The sequence below is a fragment of the Chiloscyllium plagiosum genome, unplaced genomic scaffold, assembly GCF_037043375.1.
Source record: "Chiloscyllium plagiosum isolate Xiang-an unplaced genomic scaffold, Cpla_swu_hap1 HiC_scaffold_15, whole genome shotgun sequence".
NCBI classification, from domain to species: Eukaryota; Metazoa; Chordata; class Chondrichthyes; order Orectolobiformes; family Hemiscylliidae; genus Chiloscyllium; species Chiloscyllium plagiosum.
In genome coordinates, this window is record NW_028270153.1 from 23,467,076 (window position 1) to 23,481,079 (window position 14,004).

Here is a 14,004-nt window from a genome sequence, read left to right on the forward strand (position 1 = left end):
ACAGTAAAAAACAACAAGAAAGAACATACTTCAGCAATCTGTTTCTAAAATTAAACCCTCATGCTTCCTCTGGGAACTTTAGCATTATTTTGCAATGGATAGTCATTTTATGTTTGACAGACTTATTGAGGTCTCTATTGTAGAGTGTTAGCACAAGTTAGGTAGATGAAGTACACTTTAATTATAGCAATCCTTCTGAATTGAGCTCCTAAAAGGCCAGTGGACCTTATACTTTTCTTAACAAGACTGGATAGATTCAGAGTTTAAAAAGCACACACCACCAAATTATAGTACAACAGGTGCACAAGCTTTCGGAGCACTGCTCTTTTCTGGTGTTGTCTGCTTTTTAACTTTGTTCATCCGAGTCCAACACTGGCACCTCCAAGTCATATATGGATTCAAAATGTGAGCCATCAACCATTGTTGTAATGTGTAACCAATAGTCTCCCCCACCTTCCATCCTCATAGACTTGTCTATTTCAATCCTGTTCAGTGAGGACTGGGACAGAATAGACAAGTCATGATGGGATCCAAAATAATCAGGCAGTGTGTAGCTGATGGTATGTTTGGCATCACAGACTACCTACATGTTTTTTCAAGCAGTGTCTTTAACAAATCAACAAAGGGGTTTGATTTCTGAAGGCACACTCAGTTCTCTTTGTTTCCTATAAATTGTCATTCAGACCTTGGGAAAATACGCAATGATAGAATACTGTGTTCTCCTTGTTCTCCTCTTCAATTACCATTGAGAGTAAATGAATAATCTACATAGCACAATAGTCTGACTGGCATGTCTACAGACAAGCACAAGCATGGAGAAGTCTCTACCTGGTCACTGAAACTGATTTGCAGTAAGAAACTGAGAAGCAATGAGAATCTCAAATTACAGATAATATAGTTTGAAATGTTAGCTCTCAGTCCCTTTATAAAATGCTGCTGAATCAAGCCTTTCTCATGGTGCATTTAAACTCCACCGATTCACATAGAGCCAAAATCACTTTGTGACTCTGTTTATCTGGAAATTGAGTGTCAACTCCAGAGCAAAGTGGATTGAAACTTCTCTACAGAACCTCACTCTGCATTGTTCTGGAATCAGGTTGTGTTGTGATGCCAGATTTAGATTCTGCACATGCTTCAGCCATAGTGTGAAGTCAAACTGCTTTTCAACAAAGCTACACTTGCATTTCTCACAAATCCTGGGAAATACAAAGAGATTACTAACCTTTCTGGAGGCAAACACGAGTTTGACAATACCTCTTCTTTCTTTGTTTTTGCCACAGCATCTTTGCTTCTGGACTTTATTCTTGGCTGACCTCCCAGTTTATATCATCTACAAATAAAGCAGCAGTGAGACATTTAGAAAATTATAATACTATCAGGGAGAGTCAACATGAGCTCATGGAGGGGAAATCATTTTTGACAAAATTATTGGCCTTCTTTGATAATGTAACCAAAAGTGGATTAAACAAAGCCAGGAGATTTGGTGTATTTGGACATCAAAAAGCATTCAGAAGCATAGTCCTTAGAAGGTTTCTGCACAATACAAGAGCTAATGATGCTGTGGGTAATACATTTCCATCGATGAAAGCCTCTCCTCTAAGGAGAGGCAATATGGGAAATGCTCATTAGGTTGATTCCTGAGATGGCAGGATTGTCTCATGAGGAAAGATTAAGCAGGTTGAGACTATATTGGAGTTTAGAAAAATGAGAGGTAATAATATTGAAAAGCAGTAGATTCTGAGGAGATTGACAGACTAAATTCTTGAGAGGAATTTCCATCACTTGGGAATCTAGGACTCAGCAACACAGTTTCAGAATAAGAGATTGGTTTGAGGAGCAAATTCTTCACTGGGAGGTGTGAATCGTTGGACTTCTGTTTTCTAGACAGCTGTCAAGACAGAATCAATCTAATTGGATGACAGAGCAGGCTCTAGGGACAATGTTCTGGATTAGTGGTGCTGGAAGAGCACAGCAGTTCAGGCAGCATCCGAGGAGCAGTAAAATCGACGTTTCGGGCAAAAGCCCTTCCTGATGAAGGGCTTTTGCCCGAAACGTCGATTTTACTGCTCCTTGGATGCTGCCTGAACTGCTGTGCTCTTCCAGCACCACTAATCCAGAATCTGGTTTCCAGCATCTGCAGTCATTGTTTTTACCCCGTTTTTATCTAGGGACAATGTGACCTCCAGCTGCTCCTATTACTTATTTTTTATGAACGTGTGACAGCAACTGGACATCATCCATTTTAAAGTTGGAAGCTTGACAAAAAGTCCTGGCAGTGAATAGTTTGAGACACAAATGACCTGTTCATGCACCTTTTACCTTTTATTTATGATGGAATTTGTGAACTACAGGCGACAAAGTACAGGCTTTGTCAATTATTGCCTGAAAACCCATGCAGTGTGATCCTATTCACAATCTGTAGGCCTCGGCATTTATAATGCGCTGTTCACAACATTGTTCATTTAGCAGTTTTAAATGTATATAAATTAATGGGAATGTGGGTTTTTGTTTTTGTTTTCGTGTAACCCCAAATGTTGTGTGGAATGAATGTGTTGTCCAGAAGACTCAAATCTTGGGTAATGCTGGGAATAGAGGTTGGTATTGTTCACAGCTGATGATCATGATAGTGAAAATGTGATGTCATTGAAAATTGCAGAACAAAGTTTGGAGAGTTATGCAATCAGAAGTAGCATTTGCAGCCAGTGCACTATTTGAGTTTCCTTTGAACTTTGTGCAGAAAGTTGCAGACAAGATTACATTCCGTTGGTCTAATGTTGTGTTTTTTTCCGGAAAAGAGCTTCTTCTTGAAGTGGTTAATAAAAAGAGACTTGAAACAGAAGCAGACCTGGCAAATACATGAGAGGTTTTTGCTTGAGCAATAAAATGTATATCTGTACAAACTAAGTACAGCACAATTTTTGAAATGAACACTTCTGTTGTTATTTCCAGGTATTTTCTACACAGCAGCAATTATTGGACCAGCTGCTGGTTACTTACTTGGAGGCAATTTCCTGAAAATCTATACCGAACTCAACACTAAGTGAGTTACAGCCTTTCCTTTTTACTCTTTGCCAATACTGTTGTACGTAAGATGCTGCTTATACTCAGAACCTCTTTGAGAATTTGATTTTGTCTTTCCAAGAGCAATGCGTTGATTTAGTTTTAATTCCTGAAGGCTGCTTTACCACTCCCTAGAGGTGTACCTTTTCTGATTGTATTCAAATATACTGGAGCCTTGCGTGCCAGTGCAAGACAACATTTTGATTTGCAAGCAATTGAAAAATAACCTGCATCATAATATTTGGGGAGTGTTTTTTAGGGGGGAAGGGAGCATGAATGGGGCTTCCTGACCAGAAAATTTTCTTTTATTTCTCCTTTTTTTGTAAACCTGTTTACATCTTTCATTCGATTTTTCTCTTCTCTACTCTTCAAGGTTTTGTCTCATAATCGTGGTTCAGTTCAGTTCAGTTCCAAAGGTGCTTGCAATAGCCCATTTATGTTTGTATAAAATCCTGAATCCACTACTCACCTTACATCCAGAGATGGACACTTCCACCAACCAAATTGCCAGAGTTTAGATGCGGACACTGTATACCTGTATACACAGCATAGTTCCCAAACGGGAGCAAATATTAATCACTGCCATAATTAACATTATGGTTAACATTAACATTATGGAACATGATTAAGTTCCCTGCCAAAAAAAACACTCTGAAGTCAAATTTGTGTACTTGAAATGGCAGAAAAACATACTTTTTTATAGTTTTAACTTGTGTCAGTATAAAAAGCCTCCAGGGACCAACAGCATGATTAGAAGCTGAGTAAAGCTCCCATCATCTGCTTCAGTGACTCACTTCCACCTCGCACCCTGAAGTCCACCATTGTTAATATTTTTGTTTCCTGCACCATCCAACGTCAGGCTTTGTACAAGATCGTCAATGTTTAAGCCGTTTTGATCTTAGCAATTGCATCCTCCTCAGTTGGGAGACACAAACAAGGAGTTTTGGCAGGCGACCCAATCAATCACCTGACTAAGCCTGTGAATATTTGATCCATAAATGAAGGTTTTTGCCCCATTTCAATATCCATTCCACAGCAGATTTATTTCTCTGGGGGCAGGGCAGTAATATAGTGGTGAATAGTGGATGGTTGTCAAAAATAGTTCTGCACAAAAAGCAGTCAATTTGTAAAATGGATCGAGTTGATATTGGAGACAGAAAATTGCAATTTGTGAAAGTTCATTAGTGTGAGATGGAGTGTTTTGGAGACAAAGATGAAAAAGAACATAAGTGCAATGACACAACTTTGTTTCCCTCTAGCTTATACATAGCAATGGACCCACTGCAGACCTGTTATAAGTATCATGGATTACATGTTTTGAGTTCCAAACCAGGTTGATGTGTTCACTGAGGGATGTGAAAGAATAGGCCTTGGTCTAAAGACCCATGAGTAAATAGGTCCTTTACAAGTGTTCTCCTGCCTTCCCATTCTCAGGATCCATGGAGAGCCACTGGACAATGTTGATTGATTTTTCTTAAAGTAGGACCCTTCTTTAGTGAGGCCAAACATCAGTGATGAAATTAAACATGGCCTCCACTGGATCTTGGTCATTTAAGGAGCAATGGTTGATGACAGCGCCCTCAGATCTGGTGGGGCAATATTGTTAGCTGTTCTTCTAGATGCATCAAGAGATATGGACAATGCAGAGCAGACATCTCAAACCCCTAGAGAAGGATTAACAGTTGAATTCTACAAATTGAATGACAGCATATGTACTCCAATAACAGTGTCATCTCTCAGGCTGATATCTCCACATCGAGGTATTTATTACTGTCAATCAACTGCATTGGGTGGGCCCCATCCACCACATGCCCGACACACAACCAGCATTCTCTCCTGCATAGCAACTGCTCCGACATTCCAAACACAACACTGGCGTGCAGTTCCCAAAGTGTGGTTGCCACACTCAGACTTCACAGGCACTAGGGAAGAAAGTTAGAGGCAAGTCTATCTGAACAAACCCAATGGTCTGAGCTTTGTCATTGTAAATGGTTATCAGGAGGCTAGAGAAAACACTTTAAGGATGTCTTCCAAGCCTCCTGGTGCCCAGAAGGTTTGGTATCTCTGACTGACCCAGAAGAAGGCCATGCTTAAACAGCATGTGTGAAGCCAAACATCCCAGTTCTTCAAGTCACTCATTGATCTAACTATTGTTGGTGTGTAGATCCAGCATAGTAGCTATTGTTACTCACCTCGAGAGCCACAACTCCATAATGGAAGAAAACCATCCTTGGTCTCAAGGGACTGCTTAGGATAAAAAGAATGAAACCCATGTGCTCAGAGTATTAGCCTAAGTCTTCAGATCACAAGTCCAGTGTTATTACTACTGCAATACAATTTCCCCAAAAGAAACATTAGATTCTGCAATGGCCAGATGATAATGATCATTCATTGTGGATGAATTAATTGAAAATCAATTCCTTAAAAATTAATTGAAACAAAGACCTTCCTTATCTGAAGTTATATTTGTGAATACGGATTTTATCCTGGTTTTTTTTATCCCAGTAGATTCTTTTATGAGATGAAACCTTAAAATTTATTCGGTAGTAAGCTTGTCATATCAAATATTTACATTTTGTCGATGGAATTCTATTCCCTTTTATGGTTCTCCATTCCCTTTCCCCGGACCATGCATGTCACATGGACAGATGACCTTCTGTTGGGCTTTGGGCGACATTATAATGAGTTACCCATGGTGAGGTCAGAGAACGACTAATCAATATGGTTCTCATTATTTATTTTCCTTCTCAGTCAATAATAATGAAAGCAGCCTGGGAAAGAGTTCAATGGTTACCACCCACTTCTTGGTGCAGCTGTTAGCATTCCACCTTGAATGTTAAGTATATTTGAAAGCGAGCAGCCTTCTTTCTTTCCAGCTCAATTTCCCCCCTTTCAACAGATCTGTTTGAAAATGTCGAAAAAACTCCTTGGTCATGTGGTTAAGACTGGCAAAGTTACGAACAAGACTGCCCTCTTGTGGAAACAAAATATGCACACACAATGCCAGCAAGTTCCCACTTCCAGACCAGATTCCATTTCCTCTTCTTTCAGCCTGTGTCTGACCACAGCCAGAATATCATGCAGGTCAATAGCTACTATGCTGGCAGCATTCATGATGTTTTAATTCTGCAGAAATGTGGTTAAATAAAGTTGAAAAGTTGTTTCTTCAAGTGCCTTGGCATTGATAAAGGTTGTCTAGCATGCTTTACAATGCACCAACAATTTCCATGTTGATACCCATCAGCCTTTTTCTATAGTCTACCAACCAAAGTCCTCATCTGCGTGAATGGGCATTATGTCCTGAGGAAGGGCCTGTGCCCGAAACGTCGAATCTCCTGTTCCCTGGATGCTGCCTGACCTGCTGTGCTGTTCCAGCAATAAAGTTTCAACATCAATTATGTCCTGTCCTTGTCTGTGCCTGGTGTCTCAGCCCATACAGAATTTGTTTCCAATATATCCTGGCAGTGTCAATATCTGAGCAACTGTGAAATTAAGTGCTTTAATCTTTCGGGGTGTTTCTGTGTTGCAATTACAGCTCAAGTATCTGAAAGGAAAAAATGCGCAAGAGTAAGGTCGTGGTGCAGGGAGTGGAGGAATGTAAGAGGCACATGGTTACATCATGCACAGTTTTGTAGTCAGAAACCAACCTGTCGTGGCATTAACTTGTACAGCTATCAGCTCCCACTACTTCAGGTCAATTTGTCATCATCTGTGACTTCTAGCATCTCTTCCAATGGCAATGGACTTCCCCTCCAAGAGGTGTAAGTGCTGTTAGCCAATCACAAACATTTCTGCAGTAATTGGTGTGCTCAACGCCAGCTGGACAGAGGTTATCAAAAGAGAAGCAGGAGGTGAGAAGAACACAGCAAGCCAAGCAGCATCAGGAGGTGGAGGAGTCAAAGTTTTGGGTCTAATGCTTCTTTAGAAATGAAATGGCAGCATGAAGTTAGTGTGCAGATTGCATTATAACCAACAGACATTTGTCAATGCTTCATTCCAGTCCCCAGATACCTTTTTGGGAGCTATCCAATTTATTCCTCTTTAACAGATTATGACTCCACTGGTCATGAATAGAAAGTATTTTTAATAGAAGTATTATGTGAGGGAAATGATTCCTCACTGACACATTCTTCTGGAACAGAGGTACTTCAGAAACTGCCTTTGATTCTTCACATAATTATTTCCCAGATGCAAGCACTGCTGGCAAGGCCAGCAATTGTTGGCCACATTAATTCCAGTTGTATTGAATGATCTGCTGGGATAATTCAGTGGGCAGTTCAGAATAAGCCATATTGCATCCAGAGTCAACATGTGAGCTAAATGAGGTAATGATTGAAGATTTTCTTAGTTAAACCACACAATTTTTAGTTTTTAATGACAATCAACGTTAGCTACCTTGGTTATCATTATTATTGATAGGATAACTAAATATATATTCCACTAGTTGGTAGGATTTGAATCAATATCCCCAGACCATTAGCTTAGTCCTCTAGATTACTAGAATCCCTACAGTGTGGAAGCAGGCTATTTTGCTCATCAAGACCCCACCGACACCCCCCACCCAAGAGCCTCCTGCCCAGGCCTATCCTATTACCCTATCCCTGTAACCCTGCATTTTCCCATGGCTAATCCTCCTAACCTGCAAACCCCCTGATACTATGGGACAATTTAGCATGGCCAATTCACCTAACCTGCACATCTTTGGACCATGGGCAGAAACCAGAGGCATCTGGAGGGAACCCATGCAGACATGGGGAGAATGTGCAAACTCCACACAGATAGTTGCCTGAGGGTGAATTGAACCTGGGCTCCTGTGAGGCAGCAGTGCTAACCACTGAGCTATCCTGCCACCCTGTACTAATCCAATAACAACTCAGGGTCACGTGGGGCTTTGAGAGGAGCTTCAAGGTGGTATTCCTATGCACCTGCAGCCCATCTCCTTCCAAATGGTGGACATCGTGAAAGATGCCATCAAAGGCCCAGAGTCTATAACCGTCTTGAGTACTGCTACCAGTTAGGTTTGCCCCCATACTGATCTGATCTCACCAACTCTCCTCATCACACTGAGGGTAGGGCAGGCAGAGCTAGTAGCTGGGAGTTGGGTGAGCTTCCTGCAAATGTGCAACACAGCTATCACTCCTCAGATTTACTAAAATTGAGGCAGCAGTGCCAGTTCTGATGATGCCAAAGACTATCTTTTCTACCCTTCTGTTTTTTCACACCTTCCCTTGTGCACCCAAACTCAAGTGCTGCAGTGATTCACATAGGAAGCTCACCACTAACGTCCTTCCTAACAAGGAAAGTTGTGATACATTTTAATCTCAACTTTCTGCTGTGAGTCTTCAAGTGACTTCTGACCCCTTGATCTTTGGGCAGATGCGGCTACGAGGTAGCGGGAGCTGCTGACAAGATTCATCTCCTTTCCTTTCCTTCCCTGCCTCATCTTTAAACCACTGGGATTCGAAGCAATGTGTGGTTCTATGAGGAAGTCATTTTCATGTTGAATAAGGAATGGCATAATTCCTCCCAGTCATTAAGATCATTGTTATCAAACTTCAAGGAGAGTATTTTCTTTGTCCTCTTCTAGAATGTTAGCCATTTGAGAGTTGGTGAGCTGGTTTTCAGTCATTTGGCCACCAAATCTAGTTCCTCAAGATTGATTTAATAGCAGGTTTGCCTAAATGCTTGTGGAACCATCTTGAAGAAAGACACCACCATTCGTTAGAAAGTCTTCACATTGAGTCCATTTGTAAGCAAGAAGGGCTGAGCAGCCAGACCATTTGATAAAACAAGGATCACAGCAGCATCCTTACTGCACTGCTGATGGTTTATGCTTCTGAACTAGCTGTACCTTTCAGCTAATGCTGTTCAAGTAAAGCCGCAACACTGGCATCTACTGCACAAAGTTAATACATTCTGCTTTCTGTGAATAGGGCATGCTTGGGCAATTTTTCAATAAAGCTCATTTCTGCCTCATCAGCTCACTCTCAAATCATCAACAAAATAGCAGAAGATGCTGTTGCCAATGTTATTAAACAGAATTTACTCACCAATGACTTCTCACTAATGCAAAGTCGTTTTTGTCAGGACTGCTGAACTCCAAATCTCATTATAGCATTGTTCCAAACGCAGAAAAAATACCTGAATTCCAGAGATGAGGTAATAGTTATTGCCCTTGACATCAAGTCAACACTTGTCCAAGTCTGGTGTCAAAGATAAAAATCATACAATACCAGATTATAGACCAACAGGTTTATTTGAACCGTAGCCTGGTGTTATGCGATTTCTACCCCAGTCCAACACTGGCACCTCCACATCATGGTGTCAAAGAGTAAAATTAAAGCCAATGGAAATCTGTGGCAACATTGTTCCCTGGCTGGGTTTATATGTAACATAAAGGCAGATAGTTGTTTGAACCTGAAGAAGAGTCCTGGGGACCAACCATCTTTAGTTTCTTCATCAGTCCTCTTCTGTCCAGCATAAAGTCAGAGATGCGATCTTCAACAATAATTGCAGGGTGTTCATTTCTATTCCAAGCTCCTTAACTCCCATGCTCATGTGAAACAAACTCTCAACAACACTAAGGCTCAGACTGATAATTGGCAAGTAATATTCACACCAAGTGCTAATAAGAGAGCATATAACCATGTCTCCTTGACATTCAACGGCATTATCATCATCTATTCCCTTACCTCCAATATCCTGGAAATCACCGTTAAACAGATACATTTACTGTGGCTATGAGAGCAGACCAGAGGCTGGATGTTCTGTGACTCAGCTCCTGACTCCACCATCCACAAGACAGACATCAAGAGTGTGATGGATTACCCTCCTGGATGAGTGCACTCCAAAAAAGTGAAGAAGTTGAGCACCATCCAGGAAAGAGAGGGTTCCATCGTACTCCTAAATTAGCAAAATTTTTCCAGGCCTTCACTGTTGCTGAGACAACATCCCAGAGCTCTGTCTCTTAAAGCATTAGGGAAACACCTTCATCACATGGACTGCCACAGCCTGAGAAAGCAGCTCATTGCCAAATTCTCAAGGGGAATTTGTATTAGACAATACATGCTAGTCTTGCCAGTGATGTCCACTTACTAAGACCGACTATAAGAAAAGTTAACATACAAAATAACTGTGAAGAAAATTCCATTTGCTGATTCGCATTGCCATCCTCAAAACAACAGGGTGTGAACGGAAGAGGTTAAAGAATAAATCTTGACCTTTTGTGGTAAGACTTCTCATGAGAATGTTTTGGTTAGTCATTCTTGGATCCAAGTTGGATGACGCTAACCATTCCCCACATTGAATTCCATCTATCCCACCAATCTTGTCTGTCTCTGTCCCCATGCCATTCCTTATTACTAATTGCACAATGTATTCTGGCTCCTAAACTGGGATCATCTGCAAACATAGATTTACAGGTTCTTCAGGCAAGATTCAGAAGTCTGTCGTGAGAAGCTCAAGTCCGAGCAGACATCTCTGGGGATCACCAGTTGTTACATCCTGCCAGTAAGAAAATGCTCCTGTAATCCCTGTTCTCTATCTTATATCTCCCAACCCATATCATTAGACTCTTCACTCTTGGCCCTTCTTACACATCATATTTTCTTTTCTGTGACTAAGAGGGGTGGTATTTTAAAGAGAAATATTTAGGATTGAAATGATTAAACACTGATAATCCTCTGGCTAAGGTGCACTCCTTAGATTTCTTCTTATTTTCTCACAAAATGTGTGCACTATTGGCGAGACTAGCATTTATTCCATTTCCCCAATTGAAGTTCATCTGAGTGGCTTGCTGGGCCAATGTAGAGGGTGTTGAAGAGTCAATTACTGTATCGGGGTGTAGAATCACATGGAGGGCCACGCCAGGGAAGGACGGCAGGGAGCGAGATGCGTTTTTACACGAATGATAGTTGTCATAGACACTATCACTGACACTAGCAATGCATTCCAGATTTATTAATTGAATTTAAATTGCACCAGCTGCCATTTTTGGACTCGAGCCCATATTTCCAGAGCATTACCCTCAGCCGCTGGATTGCAAGTCCCTCAACATTGTATAGCTGTGTAGGACTTTAGTTAGGCCCCTTTTAGAATATGGTGTGCTGTCTGGTTGGCACACTTCCAGAGGATGTGGAGGCTTTGAAGAGGGTACAGCAACCCAGTTTACCAGGAAGTTGCATGTTTGGAGAATATTAGCTATGAGGAGAAATTGGACAAACCTGTTTTGTGTTCACTTGAACATTGAAGGATGAGGGGCAACCTGATGGAAATATATAAAATTATGAGAGGCATGAATAGAATGGATAATCTGAGTCTTTTTTTTTCCCAGAGTAGAAATGCCAATTACTAGGGGACATACGTTTAAGAGAAATGGGAGTAAGTTTAAAGCAGATGTGAGAGGCATATATTTTACATGTTGCTATTTTATCTGCCTCCACAACCACCTTTGGCAGGCCTGCCAGAAGAGGTGGTGGAGTCAGATACAATACCAATGTTTAGGAGCATCTTGACAAATGTCTGAATAGGTAGGGATTAGTGGGGTATGGACAACGTGCAGGTAATCCAAGGTAATTAGTTTGGAAAGGCACCATGTGTTAATGCAGGAGCCTGTTCCTCTGCTGTACTGTTTGTTGTTCTGCATCTGTTACTGCTACACCATTATCTCCCCAAAAGTGGCATCCAATTCCAAACAATCCAATTTTTTTGCCAATAATTACTTGTGTGCAGCGAGATTGAAGTCTGTATTGGCACCAGTGTAGTCCACTACCCACCATGATAGTGATCTCCTCAAAATATTCAACTAGGTTAGTCAGACATGAACTGCTATTCATAAATCCATGCTAATATTAATAGGTGAGCTTATATTTGTTTGGATACACCATTGCTGTGTTCCATATGATACAAATTTCACTTTGTTTAAAAGTACATCCAATCTCAACTCAATTGCAAAATACTCTCCTTTGAAAAAGAATAATCAAAAATCTTGAAAGGTATTAATGTATAGAACATTAAGATAATGGACAGGTACATGGATGATAGGTATGGAGGGACATGTACCCATCACAAGCAAATGGAACCAGATTAATTTTGAAAACTGTGCGGCATGGACAAGTAGAGGCAAATGACCTGTTCTCATGTTGAAAACCTCTATGACTCTGAGACTGCCCTTTAACAAGAGACTGTTTAGATACAGTTTATGACATTGTTTCAGAAAAAATTGAATTAGTTTGAAAAGAAAATGGAAAAAATGTGTGATTGACATCAGGACAAAGAGCTAGCACCAACTCCTGTATGATAAACAAATTAATCATACCGTCATTTCCAAGATTCTGACCGCTGCACAAAAGTCCTAACACTGTGTATTTTATGATGATGAGTGGTTATAGTTACAATATCTAGAATTTGAGGAGTGCTAAACTGAGAGGTGATCAATAATTTGACAATTGACTCCTCATTTCTTGGATTACATATTTCTTCACCAGCTGCCATTGTATAAGATGCTGCATTGGTAAGTGTGCATTCACATTTGTTCAAAGGGTCACGCTATCAGTTAATTCTTAAATATTGAATTTGATTGAATTTATGCAGTGACTTATCCTTTGATTGAGTTGGAATACATTTCAAACAATGTCTGTAACTGTCCGTGTTCCCTAAATGTTTTGTCCACCATGAAAATGTTCTCTCCCAAAACTAATTGGTAAACTTTCTCATTGCAGGGTTAACCTTACCTCTGAAAACCCCTTATGGGTTGGAGCATGGTGGATTGGATTCCTTGGAGCTGGAGCAGCTGCATTCCTCATATCTGTCCCAATCCTTGGTTATCCTCGACAGCTTCCAGGTACTGAGTCTGTAGCTAAAGCTAGAATTCATGTTGTAAAATATTAGTTCATTACATTTCTACAAAAGTAACTTGTGATTATTTCAGGCTGTTAATCTTTGAAAACTGATCAACTTACAGAATAGCGCTGAACTTTGGCATTGAGAGAACACAGTTAAAAATGAGGTAGAAATTTTTTAAATGACTGCCAAGGTCATGTGACCTGAAAATAGCAAACTTGTAGGAATATGCTTAATAGCTGAGACAGGCTACCACACCCAGAAAAGATTACCTTCGGGCATTATTATCCAGAACATTTGTTCAATTTCAGAAAATCTGTTTTCTAACTCACAACGAAACATTCGAACGTCTCTGAGGGGTGATGCCCCTCGACCACAGACTTGAAGGCAAAACTCATTAAAGTGAGGAGGAGTGAACCCTCTCACCATACATATTAAAAAATCAAAGAAAAACAGGGAAACTTAGACAATGGAGCATGAAATTCTTTGCAAAAGTAAATTGTCCTCATTATGGTTTTTCCACACATCAGACCCACCACTTGTGAGCAGTCAGAAGAGAGAGATGTCAAGAAATGTTTGTTAATATCCAGGGACGTGCAGTTACATCAAGAGAATGAAGCCTCTCCATCTGCTTAGAAGTGGAGCCAGGTTCTGGAAAAGGTGATCAGTCATGAGAAAGAACAGGCTGTGCTCCTACATCTATAAGATTCTGCCCAACATTTCAAATTCTTGATCTTTGCTGAAGCTTTCTAGCAATTTTTCTTTTTAATTCTTTTAGATTTCCAGCATCTGCAGTTGTTTATTTTTTGTATTTCTCTGTTGGGCTTCTTATTAGCTTACTACAGTCAGGCTTAATGCTTTGGCAATGTGAAATCTCCCAGCCTCTTTCTGAAAACATGTGCTGACCAGGATCATGGTTCCTGTATGTACTCTGTAAATTAAAATTCTGGCTGTCAGGGGAGAATGCAGTTTATAGCTTCACACCTCTGTTTATTGAGAATCTTGACAAGATAACTGTAGTTTCCAGACAGATTAAAATAACTGCATTGTGTACATGGTTGAAAAACTGGGCAAGAATTAACATGCAAAATTATACCTTGTTCC

General features: G+C 40.5%; 1 protein-coding gene across 12 annotated transcripts in view; it reads left to right on the top strand.

Moving 5' to 3' along the window:
• The window catches only part of slco4a1 (solute carrier organic anion transporter family, member 4A1), a 183,390-nt gene that overhangs the window by 135,659 nt on the left and 33,727 nt on the right, over positions 1 to 14,004 (top strand). For all 12 annotated transcript variants that reach the window (XM_087994815.1, XM_087994812.1, XM_043710617.2 and 9 more), the window contains 2 exons: positions 2,950 to 3,040; positions 12,780 to 12,901. In XM_087994815.1, the coding sequence (XP_087850941.1) occupies positions 2,950 to 3,040; positions 12,780 to 12,901 (213 nt within the window). The remainder of the gene's footprint in view (positions 1 to 2,949; positions 3,041 to 12,779; positions 12,902 to 14,004) is intronic.